General features: G+C 42.2%; 1 protein-coding gene across 2 annotated transcripts in view; it reads left to right on the top strand.

The window, feature by feature from the left end:
* NEBL (nebulette) overlaps positions 1-20,262 on the top strand; it is a 227,040-nt gene that overhangs the window by 66,619 nt on the left and 140,159 nt on the right. For both annotated transcript variants that reach the window (XM_069729537.1, XM_069729539.1), the window contains exon 3: positions 18,639-18,723. In XM_069729537.1, the coding sequence (XP_069585638.1) occupies positions 18,639-18,723 (85 nt within the window). The remainder of the gene's footprint in view (positions 1-18,638; positions 18,724-20,262) is intronic.

Raw genomic sequence — 20,262 nt, 5'->3', positions numbered from 1 at the left:
GGAACAGACCCTGTCGCTATAGAGTCCCTAAAAATAAGAAATAATGGTTTATCTATTACATTACTTAGTTCTCTTAGTACTCGTGGGTGTATGCCATCCGGACCCGGAGATTTATCTATTTTAATCTTATTTAGCCGGTTTCGCACCTCTTCTTGGGTTAGATTGGTGACCCTTAATATAGGGTTTTCATTGTTTCTTGGGATTTCACCTAGCATTTCATTTTCCACCGTGAATACCGTGGAGAAGAAGGTGTTTAATATGTTAGCTTTTTCCTCGTCATCTACAACCATTCTTTCCTCACTATTTTTTAAGGGGCCTACATTTTCAGTTTTTATTCTTTTACTATTGATATAGTTGAAGAACAGTTTGGGATTAGTTTTACTCTCCTTAGCAATGTGCTTCTCTGTTTCCTTTTTGGCAGCTTTAATTAGTTTTTTAGATAAAGTATTTTTCTCCCTATAGTTTTTTAGAGCTTCAATGGTGCCATCCTGCTTTAGTAGTGCAAATGCTTTCTTTTTACTGTTAATTGCCTGTCTTACTTCTTTGTTTAGCCACATTGGGTTTTTCCTATTTCTAGTCCTTTTATTCCCACAAGGTATAAACCGCTTACACTGCCTATTTAGGATGTTCTTAAACATTTCCCATTTATCTGTATTCTCATTTCTGAGGATATTGTCCCAGTCTACCAGATTAAGGGCATCTCTAAGCTGTTCAAACTTTGCCTTCCTAAAGTTCAATGTTTTTGTGACTCCCTGACAAGTCCCCCTAGTGAAAGACAGGTGAAACTGCACAATATTGTGGTCGCTATTTCCTAAATGCCCAACCACCTGCAGATTTGTTATTCTGTCAGGTCTATTAGATAGTATTAGGTCTAAAAGTGCTGCTCCTCTGGTTGGATTCTGCACCAATTGTGAAAGATAATTTTTTTTGGTTATTAGCAGAAACCTGTTGCCTTTATGGGTTTCACAGGTTTCTGTTTCCCAGTTAATATCCGGGTAGTTAAAGTCCCCCATAACCAGGACCTCATTATGGGTTGCAGCTTCATCTATCTGCTTTAGAAGTAGACTTTCCATGGTTTCTGTTATATTTGGGGGTTTGTAACAGACCCCAATGAGAATTTTGTTACCATTTTTCCCTCCATGAATTTCAACCCATATGGACTCGACATCCTCATTCCCTTCGCTAATATCCTCCCTTAAAGTGGACTTTAGACCAGACTTTACATAGAGACAAACCCCTCCTCCTCTCCGATTTTTACGATCCTTTCTAAACAGACTGTAACCCTGTAAGTTAACTGCCCAGTCATAGCTTTCATCTAACCATGTCTCGGTTATTCCCACTATGTCAAAGTTACCTGTAGATATTTCTGCTTCTAGTTCTTCCATCTTGTTTGTCAGGCTTCTGGCGTTTGCGAGCATGCAGTTCAGAGGATTTTGTTTTGTTCCAATCTCCTCACTGTGGATTGTTTTAGAAATGTTCTTACCTCCCTTCTGAGTATGTTTTCCTGGGTCGTCTTTGTTCGAGTCTAATGTTTTTCTTCCCGTCCCCTCTTCTTCTAGTTTAACGCCCTCCTGATGAGTGTAGCGAGTCTTCTGGCAAATGTGTGTTTCCCAGGTTTGTTGAGGTGTAGTCCGTCTCTGGCGAGGAGTCCATCATACCAGTAATTCACACCGTGGTCCAGGAATCCAAATCCTTGTTGTCTGCACCATCGTCTTAGCCAGTTGTTTGCATCAAGGATCCTGTTCCATCTCCTGGTGCCATGCCCGTCTACTGGAAGGATAGAAGAAAAAACTACCTGTGCATCCAGTTCCTTTACTTTCTTCCCCAACTCTTCAAAGTCCTTGCAGATTGTCGGTAGGTCCTTCCTTGCCGTGTCATTGGTGCCAACATGTATCAGAAGAAATGGGTGGACGTCCTTGGAGCTGAAGAGCTTTGGTATCCTATCGGTCACATCCTTGATCATCGCACCTGGAAGGCAGCATACTTCTCTTGCAGTTATGTCCGGTCTGCAGATGGCTGCTTCTGTGCCTCTCAGTAGTGAGTCTCCCACCACCACCACTCTTCGTTGCTTCTTGGCTGTACTTTTTGCTGTCACTTGTTGCTGTGTGCCCTTTTCTTTTTTGCTTGCTGGTATTGCTTCATTCTTGGGTGTGCCATCTTCATCCTCTACAAAGATTTGATATCGGTTCTTCAGTTGTGTGGTTGGTGATTTCTCCATGGTCTTCTTGCTTCTTTTGGTCACATGCTTCCACTCATCTGCTTTTGGAGGTTCTCTGACACTTTTTGCACCTTCTGTGACCAGTAGAGATGCTTCTGTTCTATCTAGAAAGTCTTCATTCTCTTTGATGAGTTTCAAAGTTGCTATTCTTTCTTCCAGACCCCGCACCTTTTCTTCTAAAAGGGCCACTAGTCTACACTTCTGACAGGTGAAATTGGATTCTTCTTCTGGTCGATCTGTGAACATGTAGCACATGCTGCAGCTCACCATGTAGGTTGTCACATCTGCCATGTTGCTCCTAGATCCTGCTGACTTGCTGTGTGTTTTCCTTCTTGTGTAATCTACTCAGCCAAGCTCTATTGCAATAATGTCCTACGGCGCGCGGTTTGGTGATGCTTTCGAAGCAGCTGGTCCCGGCTCTACCCAACGATCTTCTAGCTTAGGGAGACTTCGCTTCTCCCAGAAGGCACCTGGAATATGCAAATTAGCCTCCTGAAGCTTGAATCCCTGGTTTGGTGATGCTTTCGAAGCAGCTGGTCCCGGCTGTACCCAACGATCTTCTAGCTTAGGGAGACTTCGCTTCTCCCAGAAGGCACCTGGAATATGCAAATTAGCCTCCTGAAGCTTGAATCCCTGGTTTGGTGATGCTTTCGAAGCAGCTGGTCCCGGCTGTACCCAACGATCTTCTAGCTTAGGGAGACTTCGCTTCTCCCAGAAGGCACCTGGAATATGCAAATTAGCCTCCTGAAGCTTGAATCCCTGGTTTGGTGATGCTTTCGAAGCAGCTGGTCCCGGCTGTACCCAACGATCTTCTAGCTTAGGGAGACTTCGCTTCTCCCAGAAGGCACCTGGAATATGCAAATTAGCCTCCTGAAGCTTGCATCCCTGGTTTGGTGATGCTTTCGAAGCAGCTGGTCCCGGCTGTACCCAACGATCTTCTAGCTTAGGGAGACTTCGCTTCTCCCAGAAGGCACCTGGAATATGCAAATTAGCCTCATGAAGCTTGAATCCCTGGTAAAAAACGTTTTTTTTTACGCCGGATCCGTTTTTTCCGGCGGCAGAAAAAAAACCCGGATCCGGCGTAAAAAAACGGATTCGGCGTAAAAAAACGGATCCGGCGAACAAAAACGGATTTGGCGTAAAAAAACCGATCCGGCGAACAAAAACGGATTTGGCGTAAAAAAACCGATCCGGCGAACAAAAACGGATTTGGCGTAAAAAAACGGATCCGGCGAACAAAAACGGATTTGGCGTAAAAAAACCGATCCGGCGAACAAAAACGGATTTGGCGTAAAAAAACCGATCCGGCGAACAAAAACGGATTTGGCGTAAAAAAACGGATCCGGCGAACAAAAACGGATTTGGCGTAAAAAAACGGATCCGGCGAAAAAAAACGGAGCCGGAAAAAAAACGGATCTGGCGAAAAAAATGGATATGGCGTTAAAAAAAAACGGATCCGGCGTAAAAAAAAATGGATCCGGCGTAAAAATAAACGGATCAGGCGTAAAAAAAAAACGGATCCGGAAGAAAAAAATGAATCCGGCGAAAAAAACGGATTCGGCGTAAAAAAACGGATCCGCCAGAAAGAAAAGGATCTGGCGTAAAAAAAAAATGGATCCGGCAAAAAAAAACAACAGATCTGGCGAAAAAAAACGGATCCGGTGTAAAAAAAACGGATCCGGTGTAAAAAAAACGGATCCGGCGTAAAAAAAGGATCAGGCAGAAAGAAAATGGAGCCGGCAGACAAAAACGGATCCGGCGGACAAAAACGGATCCGGAAAAAAAAACGGATCCTGAGGAAAAAAAACGGATCCTGCAGAAAAAAACGGATCTGGCGGAAAAAAAAACGGATCCGGCCGACAAAAACGGATCCGGCAGAAAAATAAAACCGATCCGGCGGGAAAAAAAGGATCGGCGGAAAAAAAACGGATCCTGCGTCTAGAGGCTACAGCCGTCGGCATTACCATTGCACCACAAGCTCAAGTGATCCCAGGTACTAATTTTAGCTAATTTTACTAATTTTACTAATTTCATGTATCAGAGTCAAGTATCAGAGTCAGGTATCAGAGTCAGGTATCAGAATCAGGTATCAAAGTCAAGTATCAGAGTCAAGTATCAGAATGAGGTATCAGACAGAGTATTTCTGATGTTTGACTTTGATTTGTGACTTTGATATGTGAAAGTCAGGTATCAGAATCAAGTATCAGAATGAGGTATCAGACAGAGCATTTCTGATGTTATTTCTGATGTTTGACATTGATTAGTGACCATGTGTGAAAGTCAGGTATAAGAGTCAAGTATCAGAATGAGGTATCAGACAGAGTATTTCTGATGTTTGACTTTGATTTGTGACCATGTCCTAATATGAACACCGTACATGTAGATGTAATGTAGGAGTCATATTACACCTGCAGGAACTTTTATAACATCCATGTAGTTTATATATGGTTTATTATGGCCTGCTCTGCACAAAATAAACTGACTGAAGAGGAGAAAAATGTGATGATCTTATTTTAACCATTAAAAACATTTACAGCGACTTTATGATAGAGACTTGTAAGACTGGAGTGATCTGTGAAAAGGAGGTGCGGGCTGCAAAAAGGGGGAGTGGACTGTAAGAAGAAGATATGACCTGTAGAAATGGGGGCGCGCTTCCAACAAAACTTCCAACAACAAAAAAAATTCCTACATAATTTAACAAAAAAAAATTTCTATGTAATTTAAGGAGTTTGGAAGTTGTTTGAGATAGCTTATTGACCGGAAACATATTTTCCAAACAGGACAACCCCCTGATGCTAAGTCCAATAAAATAGCAATTATTTGCATATTTTTATTATATAACAATCACATTCTAAAAAGAAATGTTTCTGCAATTTTCTAATTGATGCTTTAAAGATAACGTCACCAGGATTTTATGTCCCAAACTAATGGCATGTATGTAAAGGTGCTTTAATGCTGAGTAAATCCTCACCTTTCTTGTAGAATTCTATTTTGCGGTCTTAGAGAAATCCATTGTTGAAATTGTATGCTAATGAGTCACAAGTGCAGTGGGCGGGGCAGTGCACCTACAGCTCTGCTGCCGCTCTGCCTATACTGCCTGCCTCTGAATGATAGGTCACTCATGTTTCAGTCATCTGTCAATCTATGTAGATTCTGTTTGGTCTGTGATTTGGCAGTGTAGCCACAGTTTATTCACCTCTGAAAAGAAGGATACTGCTAAAAAGAGTCTAGATGGAGTCCAGAGTAGCTCTGCTGCTTCATTATAGTGAATGGACTGATCGGGGTTTTCATCTGAATCACATCATTTGGAGATTAAGATGGAAACCCCAATGTAAGTGCTCAGCCTAGAGCGCAGGATAAATGTTCCCAAAATACTATGTAAAATGTTTCCAATAAAAGCTTTAACTTAATCCACAAAGAAAGCAAGTCCCCACTCAGGTCCATCATCTGTCAATGGAAATATTGGGGGCTTGCACGTTACTGGTAGCACAAAGGCTCTAGAAAAGTGCTATGGCTCCTCACCTAAGAGAAATCCAGTGACTTCTGTGCTCTCAAATCATATTGCTCCCCCCTCCATTCTGAGCCCCAGTGTGCCTAAAGCACATTTAACATCCACATGTTTGGCATTTCTGTGACAATGAGAGCCTGATTAATTTATGGGTGCATGTCTCCAGAAGCACAAACTGGGCATAATGTACTGGGCACTACAATGCCCTGGGCACTACAATGTATGAGCACTACAATGTACGGGCACTACAATGTACGGGCACTACAATGCCCTGGGCACTACAATGTACGGGCACTACAATGCCCTGGGCACTACAATGTACGGGCACTACAATGTACGGGCACTACAATGCCCTGGGCACTACAATGTATGAGCACTACAATGTACGGGCACTACAATGTACGGGCACTGCAATGCCCTGGGCACTACAATGTACGGGCACTACAATGTACGGGCACTACAATGCCCTGGGCACTACAATGTATGAGCACTACAATGTACGGGCACTACAATGTACGGGCACTACAATGTACGGGCACTGCAATGCCCTGGGCACTACAATGTACGGGCACTACAATGCCCTGGGCACTACAATGTACGGGCACTACAATGTACGGGCACTACAATGCCCTGGGCACTACAATGTATGAGCACTACAATGTACGGGCACTACAATGTACGGGCACTACAATGTACGGGCACTACAATGTATGAGCACTACAATGCCCTGGGCACTACAATGTACGGGCACTACAATGTACGGGCACTACAATGTACAGGCACTACAATGCCCTGGGCACTACAATGTACAGGCACTACAATGCCCTGGGCACTACAATGTACGGGCACTACAATGTACGGGCACTACAATGTACAGGCACTACAATGCCCTGGGCACTACAATGTACGGGCACTACAATGCCCTGGGCACTACAATATACTGGACACTACAATGTATGAGCACTACAATGCCCTGGGCACTACAATGTACGGGCACTACAATGTACGGGCACTACAATGTACAGGCACTACAATGCCCTGGGCACTACAATGTACGGGCACTACAATGCCCTGGGCACTACAATATACTGGACACTACAATGTACGGGCACTACAATGTACGGGCACTACAATGTACAGGCACTACAATGCCCTGGGCACTGCAATGTACAGGCACTACAATATACTGGACACTACAATGTACGGGCACTACAATGTACGGGCACTACAATGTACGGGCACTACAATGTACAGGCACTACAATGCCCTGGGCACTACAATGTACGGGCACTACAATGCCCTGGGCACTACAATATACTGGACACTACAATGTACGGGCACTGCAATGCCCTGGGCACTACAATGTACAGGCACTACAATGCCCTGGGCACTACAATGTACAGGCACTACAATGCCCTGGGCACTACAATGTACGGGCACTACAATGTACAGGCACTACAATGTACGGGCACTACAATGTACGGGCACTACAATGCCCTGGGCACTACAATATACTGGACACTACAATGTATGGGTACTATGACAGCAGATTTGCAATGTTCATTCGTCAACACCCACTGCTGCTTAATTCTGGAAAACACACATGGAGTGAAAATCATCATTACACCTGTAGATAAATTCCCAGAGGGGTGTCATTTAAAAAATGAAGTCACTTGACGGAGGATTCTGCTCTTCTGGCACTTAAGGACTCTTTATATGGAGTCCGCAAACTATTCTACGTTAATTTGTTCTCCAAGAGTCAAATAACCGTGTGGTTAAGCAGCACTGTTCAGCGACACATGGTTTATGTCCACGTTCATCAAAAACTATGCATCAAATTTTAGTGCCACTTTACCCATTTCCTCATGTGAAATGTATAATTTGGGGCTAAAACAAAATTTTTGTGGTAAAAATGTAATTACTTTTTCTTCACTGCCCAATGATATAAAATTCTGTGACACGCCTGCGGTATCAATATGATAACTGCACACTTAGATAATAATAATCATTTTAACCCCTTCATGGCCTTGGGATTTTCCGTTTTTCTGTGTTCGTTTTTCGCTCCCCTCCTTCCCAGAGCCATAACTTTTTTATTTTTCTGTCAATATGGCCATGTGAGGGCTTATTTTTTGCGGGACGAGTTGTACTTTTGAACGACATCATTGGTTTTACCATGGTGTGTACTAGAAAACGGGAAAAAAATTCCAAGTGCGGTGAAATTGCAAAAAAAAGTGCAATCCCACACTTATTTTTTGTTTGGCTTTTTTGCTAGGTTCACTAAATGCTAAAACTGAGCTGCCATTATGATTCTCCAGGTCAGTACGAGTTCATAGACACCCAACATGACTAGGTTGTTTTTTATCTAAGTGGTGAAAAAAAATTCCAAACTTTGCAAAAAAAAAAAAAATGGTGCCATTTTCCGATACTCGTAGCGTCTCCATTTTTCGTGATCTGGGGTCGGGTGAGGGCTTATTTTTTGCATGCCGAGATGACATTTTTAATAATAGCATTTTGGTGCAGATACGTTCTTTTGATCACCCGTTATTGCATTTTAATTCAATGTCACGGCGACCAAAAAAACGTAATTCTGGCGTTTTTAATTTTTTTCTCGCTACGCCGTTTAGCGATCAGGTTAATGCTTTTTTTTATTGATAGATCGGGCGATTCTGAATGCGGCGATACCAAATATGTGTAGGTTCGATTTTTTTTAAAATTTTTTTTATTGATTTATTTTGAATGGGGCGAAAGGGGGGTGATTTAAACTTATATTTTTTTTATTTTTTTCACATTTTTTTAAACTTTTTTTTTAAACTTTTGCCATGCTTCAATAGCCTCCATGGGAGGCTAGAAGCTGGCATAACACGATCGCCTCTGCTACATAGCAGCGATCTGCTGTTCGCTGCTATGTAGCAGAAAATGAGGTGTGCTGTGAGCGCCGACCACAGGGTGGCGATCACAGCTGCCGGGGATCAGTAACCATAGAGGTCTCTAGGACCTCTATGGTTACTATTCAGAAGCATCGCCGACCCCTGATCATGTGACGGGGGTCGGCAATGACGTCATTTCCGGCCGCCCGGCCGGATGCGGTAGTTAAATGCCGCTGTCTGCGTTTGACAGTGGCATTTAGCTAGTTAATAGGTGCGGGCAGATCGCGATTCTGCCCGTGCCTATTACGGGCACATGTCAGCTGTTCAAAACAGCTGACATGTCCCGGCTTTGATGCGGGCTCACCGCGGAGCCCTGCATCAAAGCAGGGGATCTGACCTCGGACGTACTATCCCGTCCAAGGTCAGAAAGGGGTTAAATTCTTTAGCGACAACATATTCAGCAGCACTTAACATTTTAGAGGGGACTTGTGCAGACAATAAAGACATTACAGAATAATAATAATCACATAAATCGACAGATACCAAAAGGAATGAGGGCCCTGCTCGCAAGCTTACATCTATGAGGAAAAGGGGAGACACCAAAGGTGAATGGTAAAAAGTGCTTGTATTGTATTGTCCAGCCATCAATATAATAAATAGGGTATTCACATAACGCTGCATGACCTGGTAGCCAGCCAGTTGTGGACGTGATTTTGAAGAAAATTTTGTATGGGCAAAACGAGGATAGTTAGATAAGTCGGGCAAGGTGATTGGTCAGTGTAAAGAAATGCTTTTTTTTAGGGCATGCTTAAAATTGTGGGTATTGGTAATCAATCTAATAATATTGCACTCCTCCCTTTTGAGCTTTCCACTGTGCCTGAAAAGTAGTTCCTCATTACGTGTAGGGTATTGTTGTACCCAGTAGAATTCTCACACCAAACTATGCGGTACTTTTTTTTATATTAGCCCTTATAAAAATTAAAAACTTAGGGTTAAAACAACATTTTAGTGGTGAAAATGTAATTATTCTTTCTTCACCACCCAATGGTATAAAATTGTATGAGGCACATGTGGTGTCAACATGCTCACTGCACCCCTAGATGAATTCATTGGGGGATGTAATTTGTAAAACGGGGTAACTTATGGAGGGGTTCCGCTTTTCTGGCACCTCAGGGGCTCTGCCAATTTGACATGGCATCCTTAAACCATTCCAGCAAAATCTGATCTCTAATGGCGCTTCTTCCCTTCTGAGCTTTGCACTTTGCCCCAAAAGTAGTTTTTGACCACACGTATTGGCGTGCTCAGAAAAATTGAGTTACAAATGGAACCATTCATTTTCTACTTTTATCCCTTTTGAAAATTAAATTTGGGGCTAAAGCATCATTTTAGTGGAAAAAAATGGTAACTTTTTAGATAAATTCCTCAAGATGTGAAGTTTCCAAAATAGGGTCACTTGTGGAGGTGTTTGCTGTTTTGGCACATCAGTGGCTCTGCAAATATGACATGGCACCCACCCTCCCAGCTAAAATTTAGCTCCAGAATTCAGTTGGCGCTGCCTCCCTTCCAAGCCCTGCTGTGCACCCAAACAGTAGTTTTTCACCACATGTAGGATATTGGTGTATTCATGAGAAATGGCACAATAAATTGTATAAACCATTTTCTCACGTTACCCTTGTGAAAATTTAACGTTATAAAATTCTGTGAAGCACCTATTGGTTCAAGGTGGTCAACAAACCTCTTGATAAGTTTCTTGAGGAATGTAGTTTCACAAATGGGGTCACTTGGGGGTTTCCACTGTTTAGGCACTTGAGGGGCTCTTCAAATGCAACATGGCATCCGCTATCAATTCCAGTCAATTTTACGTTCCAGAACTTCCATTCCGAGCCCTGCCATGCGCTCAAACAGTAGTTTTCAACCACATATCCCCAAAATATTTGCCAAAACTCTGATATTTTCTTTAATAAACGCAAAAAATATTGGACTAAATTTACTAATAACATGAAGAACAATGTGTCGTGAAAAAACATTCTCAGAATCAGTGGGATTCGTTGAAGCATTCCAGAGTTGTTACCGTATAAAGTGACACTGGTCAGAATTGAAAAATTTGGCCTGGTCAGGAAAATAAAAGTTGGGGTGAAAAGTTTTTGTAAAATCTTCTTCCTAAAAGTAATCTGAATGAGCGAGGCTGCGGGTGAAGGGTATGCACCATATTGATGCCACCTTATGTGTTGTACATCTTTATGTATTAAAACAGAAATTGATGTATTTTTGCACAATTTTTGAAGAGTTTTTGTTATACTCGTTTCTGAAATAGCTGACATTGTTACCAAATCCAATTATATTTAGAAATGCGAGTTTCCTTTCAAGAACAAATAGAGAAAAACAAGAACGGAATATCCGTGAACTATTGCTTCCTATGGGCGTCACCTGTTTTTTTTCGAACATCTGCATGTTAATCCGGTTTTGATATTGTTTGGTTTTTCACGTGTGAAGTCCATACCGGGGTGAGGTTTTCAGTGTCAGGGCTTATTTCTTACAATGCCGGTATCTAGGCACTTACATTCCATACATTCCAATATGGCTGTAATAAATGAAAACTTCTGCATTTCCATTCTGAATGGAAGCCACGGCGATTATCTGAAAAAAAGCTTACAAAAAATGTAAATGTGGAGCGTATTTGCATAAAAATGTATAAAAGCAGCTCCAGATTACGATGTCGTAGAATTAGGTGGAAACCCTGCAATGTGTTTAATATGGACAATCTGCCGGGTTTAACAGTGGATGGGAACTCACGCCCACTGTGCCATCGGAGATGCAGTAAACCTGTATTTTTTTTATGCTCCCCCCCCATAGACTTCTATGGGAAGCCTTCCAAAAATACATGCAAAATTGTAATTGTGTTTTTAAAGGGAACCTGCCCTGCATAAAAATGCTATTTGCTTAAAAATATAGGGTTAATCTGCAGGTAAATATGCCATCAGGCCGCCTTACTGAAAGCACAGGTTATAGGAGGAACTTAACCCCTTTAGGATCAAGCAATTTTTATTTTTTTTCGCTTTCCTTCCCCCGCCCCACCCTTCTTTCAAGAGCCATAACTTTTCAATTTTCGTCAAGGACTTGTTTTTTGCAGGATATGTTGTACTTTTGAACGACACTATCCATCTTCTCATGTGATGTTTTGGAATACAGGAAAAACGTCCAAGTGCGTTGAAATTACAAAAAAAGTGCAATTCTACAATTGTTTTTTGGATATATAAAACTGACCTGACAATGTGATTCTCCAGGTCAGTACATGTACACAGATACCAAATATTTACAGTTTTCTTTTTTAAGTGGTAAAAAAAAGATTTGGATATTTGTAAAAAAAAAAATTTTTTGCTTGCTTTGCCATTTTCCAAGACCCATAAGGTTTTCATTTTTCCTAATCTGGGGCTGTGTGATGGCTTATTTTTTGCGCCCTGAGCTGTATTTTTTATTGATACCATTTTGAGGTAGATACAATGTTTTGATCACCTCTAATTGCATGTTATTGCAATGGTCTAAAAAACCCATAATTGTGACTCTTTTTATATATTTTTCTCGTTACACCATTTAACTATTGGATTAATTTACATTTTGATAGATCAGACCGCAGCGATACCAAATATTTCTATTTATTTTTTAAATTGCTTTATTTTTAATGGTGCCATGGGGTGATTTGAACTTTTGTGCTTTTTTTGTCATAGTTTAAAATCTTTTTTTTCATTGTATTTAATAGTTCCCTTAGGGGACTTGAAGCTGTGATAACCAAATCACAATCTCCCATGAATGCCAGCTACAGAATAAATCAGCCATCATCAGCCAGGAAAGATGCGGGCTCAGCTTGTGAGCCCGCACCAAATTCAGGGACCTAACATATGACATAAGCAGGGCTGCCATCAGGGCATTACTGCCCTGACTGGCGTATGGGGCCCGGTGGCAGAGGGGGCCCGCATCAGGCCCCGTCTCTTCTGCTCATCGTGCCCAGGCCCCAGCGGCAGGCGGCTTCTATCGGTAACTGACCGAGACACAGGTTCAGTTACTCTATTGCGCAATTTGCGCTGCCCTTCGAACTTACAGCGCAGGCACCGGAGCCGCAGCAGTACACACGGGCGACTGCTGCGTGTTCACTTCCTCAAAGTGGTCGCTGTTGTGGCTGCTGCTCCGACCGCGGAAGGTCGTCTGGCAAGCGAGGGATGTACCACAGTGGTCACTGACAAGGCGGTAAATCCGGGAGCCCCCGTGTGAGACGTTAATGAAGGCAGAAGAAGTGGAGCCTGGCGTGCAGAGGCCCTGAGTGACGGCTGGGAGGCGTTTCTGTCAGGGGAAAAAGGCATGCCCCCAGGTCTATTTCAAGGTATCAGGGACAAATTATAAAAGCAGTGGCAGGGACCCGAACTAAAAGAGCCACCTTGACAGAATGCAGCATTAGTGCTGCACAGGGTGGCTCTTTTAGTTAAAAATGCCTGGGGGGGTGTGACAGGTTGCCTTTAATTTACTTCAGTTCCTCAATACAAAGAGTGAAACTCATATATTATATAGAGTTATTACAAACAGAGTGATCTATTTCAGGTGTTTATTTCTGTTAATGTTAAGCTTGAACAATGGGCAGCAACTAATAAACTGGTATTTAGCAGAGAAACGAAAGATTCTATATCTGGGCTTGAAAAACAAAAATTACATCTACAGAATGGGAGGAATAGAACTAGGCAACAGCACGTGTGAAGAAGACTTGGGTATACTAATAGATCACAGACTGCACATGAGTCAACAGTGAGATGCAGCAACAAAAAGGGCAAACAGATGTGGGATGTATTAAGAGAAGCATAGTCTAGATCATGTAAAGTAATTATCTCCCTCTATCCTCCTTGGTCAGGCCTCGTCTGGAATACTGTGTCCAGTTCTGGGCAACACATTTCAAAAAATACAGGATGGTGAACGGACTGCAAAGTACAGGTGCTTCTCACAAAATTAGAATATCTTCAAAAAGTAAATTTGTTTCAGTTCTTCGATACAAAAAGTGAATCTCACATATTATACAGAGTAATTACAAACAAAGTGATCTATTTCAAGTGTTTATTTCTGTTGATGTTGATGATTATGAAAACCCAAAAGTCATTATCTCAGTAAATTAGAATATTTTATAACACCAGCTTGAAAAATGCTGTCTGTAATGACTCTATAATATGAGTTTCACTTTTTGTATTGAAGAACTGAAATAAATTAACTTTAATTTTGATGATATTCTAATTTTATGAGAAGCACCTGTATATGATATGTGCAGGGGATAGTTATGGGGGAAAAAAAATATAGATTTTTTTTAGGATTTAGGGAAAATCTCAAAGTAAAATATTGGATAGGACATTCAATGACTCATTATTATTTTTTTTAAATTTGTTTTGATTTTTTGTATTTTGTATTGTAATCGGCGATCCTTGCTGTAATAGAAATTGGAATCAATTTAATGGTGAATTTGGGTTTATAAGCAGCAGCCAGCAAAGCAGCAGCGTAAAGCATGGCGGTGATTGAATGTGGATTTCAGATTGTTTCTGTATGCCAATAGACAATGCAATAACCTGCAGTCTCTACTGCTCATATACAGATGTAACGACGCCGGTGCACCACAATATTAACGTCTGTATACTGCCAGTGACTGTTATATTGAAGCAGAAGGTATAAACATTACTGGTGTTACTGAATTACTCCTCCCCTCCTTTATCCCTAGTGTCATTGACAAATTCGAGCAGGATGCCTTTGCTCATCCCCTACCTTGCAGCTACGGAGCAGGCGGCTCTGCATGATGTGGTGATGTCAGGCAGTAGCGCAGTAGATCAGCTGCGGCTGTCACTTCTCATCAGATCTAAGATCTGACCATCTGTGCCACGAAAACACGCAGAATAAAAACAAAATATCCCTTCCCAGTAGCACGCTGCTTGGCCGTAGTCCCAGACCTCTAATAGCATATGTCCGAGGATCTCCCATATGTCGCAGTCCACACTTAGAATGTAAGCTCTTCCGGACACTCGGACTTAGGACGTATTCACACTATGTAATTATTGCATCTGAATGCGCGGAATTTGGGTTTACATTGCAAATGTAGCCAGGGAGGCGATGTGAAATGGCGCCTCATGGGTGGGATTGTTATACCACCCTTGCTACGGGTTGTGCCGTACAGGATCGCTCACATTCTGGGCTCATAAAATGTCCAACTATAGAATGAGAAAACTCTTCCGAAAAGTATCATTTTTATGATATGTGAAACATATACTTCATTTCATATTTTCACCTTATTTGCCCTATACAGTGGGGCAAAAAAGTATTTAGTCAGTCAGCAATAGTGCAAGTTCCACCACTTAAAAAGATGAGAGGCGTCTGTAATTTACATCATAGGTAGACCTCAATTATGGGAGACAAACTGAGAAAAAAAAATCCAGAAAATCACATTGTCTGTTTTTTTATCATTTTTTTTGCATATTATGGTGGAAAATAAGTATTTGGTCAGAAACAAACAATCAAGATTTCTGGCTCTCACAGACCTGTAACTTCTTCTTTAAGAGTCTCCTCTTTCCTCCACTCATTACCTGTAGTAATGGCACCTGTTTAAACTTGTTATCAGTATAAAAAGACACCTGTGCACACCCTCAAACAGTCTGACTCCAAACTCCACTATGGTGAAGACCAAAGAGCTGTCAAAGGACACCAGAAACAAAATTGTAGCCCTGCACCAGGCTGGGAAGACTGAATCTGCAATAGCCAACCAGCTTGGAGTGAAGAAATCAACAGTGGGAGCAATAATTAGAAAATGGAAGACATACAAGACCACTGATAATCTCCCTCGATCTGGGGCTCCACGCAAAATACCACCCCGTGGGGTCAGAATGATCACAAGAACGGTGAGCAAAAATCCCAGAACCACGAGGGGGGATCTATGAATGAACTGCAGAGAGCTGGGACCAATGTAACAAGGCCTACCATAAGTAACACACTACGCCATCATGGACTCAGATCCTGTAGTGCCAGACGTGTCCCACTGCTTAAGCCAGTACATGTCCGGGCCCGTCTGAAGTTTGCTAGAGAGCATTTGGATGATCCAGAGGAGTTTTGGGAGAATGTCCTATGGTCTGATGAAACCAAACTGGAACTGTTTGGTGGAAACACAACTTGTCGTGTTTGGAGGATAAAGAATACTGAGTTGCATCCATCAAACACCATACCTACTGTAAAGCATGGTGGTGGAAACATCATGCTTTGGGGCTGTTTCTCTGCAAAGGGGCCAGGACGACTGATCCGGGTACATGAAAGAATGAATGGGACCATGTATCATGAGATTTTGAGTGCAAACCTCCTTCCATCAGCAAGGGCATTGAAGATGAAACGTGGATGGGTCTTTCAACATGACAATGATCCAAAGCACACCGCCAGGGCAACGAAGGAGTGGCTTCGTAAGAAGCATTTCAAGGTCCTGGAGTGGCCTAGCCAGTCTCCAGATCTCAACCCTATAGAAAACCTTTGGAGGGAGTTGAAAGTCCCTGTTGCCAAGCGAAAAGCCAAAAACATCACTGCTCTAGAGGAGATTTGCATGGAGGAATGGGCCAACATACCAACAACAGTGTGTGGCAACCTTGTGAAGACTTACAGAAAACGTTTGACCTCTGTCATTGCCAACAAAGGATATATTACAAAGTATTGAGATGAAATTTTGTTTCTGACCAAATACTTATTTTCCACCATAATATGCAAATAAAATGTTAAAAAAACAGACAATGTGATTTTCTGGATTTTTTTTCTCAGTTTGTCTCCCATAGTTGAGGTCTACCTATGATGTAAATTACAGACGCCTCTCATCTTTTTAAGTGGTGGAACTTGCACTATTGCTGACTGACTAAATACTTTTTTGCCCCACTGTATGTAGTATTATCTGGGTAGTGTCAGTTTTTATTTACCTACTGTGTAACTATATTATTTTTACACTGCCTTAAGGAATTTAGGTAATGTACGGTAGTATTATTTGGGCATAGTTAGGTGGTGTCATTTATCTAAAATACAATTATTAATCTGGGCACCGTAAGGCTTTATTATTTATGCGCTGTGTGGCTACATTATTTATATACTGCTAGAAGAATTTAGGTAACGTATGTTGGTATTATTTGGGCACCATTAAGTGGTATCGTTTATCAAATATGCTAGTGGAGTGCCCCGTCAGGGCAAGGGGGTACTCGGTATCGGGTCCTACGGTTCACAGGGGGATGTCATGGTGGCTGACCCGGTCCGTGGCCCTGGGACGTCCGTATAAAAAAGAAAGGTCTTTAAGGGGATAAAGTTTATGTTCGTGATGCCACCTGTGGTATTCGGTCAGGCTTACCAACGCTGCTTTAAGGGGGCCGCTGGGGTGATGTTATGGCAGCTAGATGGTATACCTTCCCACAGGTGAAGTGTGTCCCCAGGCCTTCCTAGTGTGTATATAGTAGACTGATGAGAGGTGCGGTGAAGAACGAGGACACAGGTTTGCAGTCTCTTTACCTTGTTTACTGTTGGTTTCAGCAGCCACAGTCCAGGGCACCAGATCACAGGGCAGGTAGAGACTGGCCGGTTTGGAGGCAAGTCCAGAGTCCCCTTGTCCAGGTGGAAATCAATAGTCTTCCCTTGCGCTGTAGTGGTGTAGCTCCTTACTGCATAAGCTTCAAATAAGGTCCTCACAGATGTTGTGTCTCTCTCTCTGTCCCATGTAGTTGGATAGGACAAAACCCGTATCGCTGGTGGCTTGAGGCGGTTTATAGGGACTCTAGCATGCCCCAGCCTCTGAGTGGTGCCACCGTGCCTCCTGGGTGTTGGGTCAGACAGGTAATGAGCAATTAGCTGTCCTGCCGGTCTCTGAAGTATGGCGTAGAGGTCCTCACTACCTCAGTGTTCCAGCTACCGGTTATCTGCGCCACAGAAGGAGGCAGCCTGCTCAGGGCTGGTCCCCTTCTGGTATCCTCTCCTGTGCTTTGCTTTCCTGCACGCTCACTGCAACGTATTCTGCTTTCTGAAATGTCTCCTTCTGGGAGCTGCAGCCCTTAGGGCTTGCACAGCTCCATGGACCCTCTGTCCTCCTCAGACGGATGTCTGGGACTAACTCCGTCCGGAACTGACTAACTTTCCCTACAGACTACCAGTTATATATATATGGGGAATCATCTAGTAAATAGGATCACAAGCTCCCCCTAGTGGTCAGGAGTGTGAATATGTTGCATGCTTGTGGTACCTGGATGCAGTTATGTTTCCTTGCCTCCAAACGTGACATCACTCTCCCCTGGAGGAAAGCAATGCCACTGTGACGACTAGGACCCTGGGGCGCCACACTAGATATAATCTGAGCACTGTAGGGCTTTATTATTTATGCACTGTGTGGCTACATTATTTTTATACTTCTAGAAGAATATACTGTAGGTAATGTATGGTGGTATTATTTGGGCACCATGTCTTGGTATCATTTATCCAATAGGCAACATATAATCTGGGCACTGTAAGGCATTATTTATACACTGTGTGACTATTATTTATATATTATCCTCAATGTATTTTGATGATTTATGGTCATAGTAGATGCTATATTATGACGATGTTTATTGGAACTGGATGGCGCTATTATCTCAGCACACAGCATTATTTTTTACAATATTACCCCTCTGACATTGATATTCAGGCATTGTATAGCAGTGTTATGCACTGTAGGGGGAGAATGTATCCGTTCTATAATGTGTGTCATGTAAAGCAATATTTGTATACTTTTTTTTTAGTTAAAGCAGACATTTTACAAGTTCGAAAATTACAACTACATCCGTTACTAAATAGATCATATGGACTTGATGAAGCTGTTGTACTTACTGTGAATATCAATATCAGAATGATTCCATATTGGTGATAAAAAGAGCATTTTAGGACTGAAGGTATAGAGTGAAATAGCTCACAAGTCCAAATGCTTTCAGTGTTCAGTGCTTTCAGTGTGATCTATCATTCACCATTGTTTCTTTTTTTTTTTTTATAGACACTATCCCAAACAGTCCTTTACGACTGTGGCAGATACGCCAGAAAACCTCCGTCTGAAACAACAGAGTGAAATTCAGAGTCAGGTAACTGAATATACACAGTCCATAGCCTTGAAAAGCGAGTCACCCTGTCGTATAATAGCGCTGTCACAAGATCTGCTGTTCTCCTACCTGCTCCATAGTATCTGGCCTAAAGATTGCAAATCCTAGGCACAAATTCACTTCTGATTCCTGCTCTTGGGTTACGGGGTCTGCATATTCTTATAGTTAAAGGGGTTGTCTCTACTTAGCAATGAGGCTCTGAAATGCCCCTTTGGACTGAGCGTTGGCCTTTCATGTGCCATTATTTCCATATCTATGGGGCTGCCTGAAACAGTTCAGAGAGCTACTTGGCTTGCTCTGGCTGTCCCATCGAAAATAAATGGAGCAGTGTAGTGCGTGCACATCCACCACCAATACTAAAGGGGCATTTCAGAGTACCATTCTCATGACCGATCAGGATTCCATTGGTATTGGTCAGACCCTCAATAATCATAAAGTATTCACCTATCCATTGCGAAGGTGGGTCAACACCTTTAATGAGGACATCTACTAACTACCATGTAGGTCCTACACTCTCCAGTCCTCTTCACGGTGAGATTAATATTTTTGTCAGCCCCATAGATGTTGAATGGAGTGACGGAATATATTAAAGAGGATATCCTGGACTTTGTAAGGAAAAATTGTGCCTCAACACCAACAGTCAAGTGGTTGCTCCTGTTGAAATTCATGCAGTAAGCTACAGACTTATTATATGTTGGAGGAGTTACATTGCAGTGTCAGCAGATGGCGCTGTTGTATCTATTGATGCTTCATAATATGTAGTGTATCATAACGGTTTCTCTTGTTTAAACTGTCATTCCCTAGTATAGCAGCCATCTTAGGCTAAGTCTCGTTTTTCCTCTCCGTTGATGATTTGTACAGTTCCTGTATGTCACAAGTAAACTATGGTTTTCCCACAAATGTCTGATTGCTTTTACTTCTGCTGAAGATGAACAAATCTTCAACAGCTCCCTACCTGCCTGTTGTGCCCTTTGCTATTCCTCGCCGCCACAGAGTTGTCACAGACCACTCCTGCCAGCGATTCTGCTGCCTCTGCTGATGTTATGTATTGACAGAACAGTGGCTTCTTTACAGCAAAGGCAGCTGAATCGCCAGCAGGAGCGGTCTGTGACCTCATTATGTTGGAGAAGAAAGGCTCCAGACACAAAAGGCAGGTAGGTAGCAGCAACTTGCCTATTAATGTTTAGGCACATTTTTATTTACAATGTCCCAGATATCCAATTTAAGTCTAAAAAGCAAAACGTATACCAGCTGTAGATGTGGATATACCAGGTGTAGATAGGCTTAATTCAAGGAACGGACCATGCCCCTATGTAGCATTCCAATGAGATTTCAAAAATGCATCTTTAGTCCAACCACATCAGTAGATTATAAAATCTTTTTTATTGAATGTTGAATAAAAACAAGTTGTAACAGAGTAATATCATAAAATGAGGTAAGGGGCCTACGCGTTTTGAGCAGTTAACCCGCTCTTAATCATGGCATACTGTGTTCATCTCAAAGGTTATTAAAGAGGGTATC

Source organism: Ranitomeya imitator, chromosome 6 (assembly GCF_032444005.1).
Source record: "Ranitomeya imitator isolate aRanImi1 chromosome 6, aRanImi1.pri, whole genome shotgun sequence".
NCBI lineage: Eukaryota > Metazoa > Chordata > Amphibia > Anura > Dendrobatidae > Ranitomeya > Ranitomeya imitator.
The sequence above is the reverse complement of the archived record's forward strand: the minus strand, read 5'-3'. Positions and strand labels throughout refer to the sequence as shown.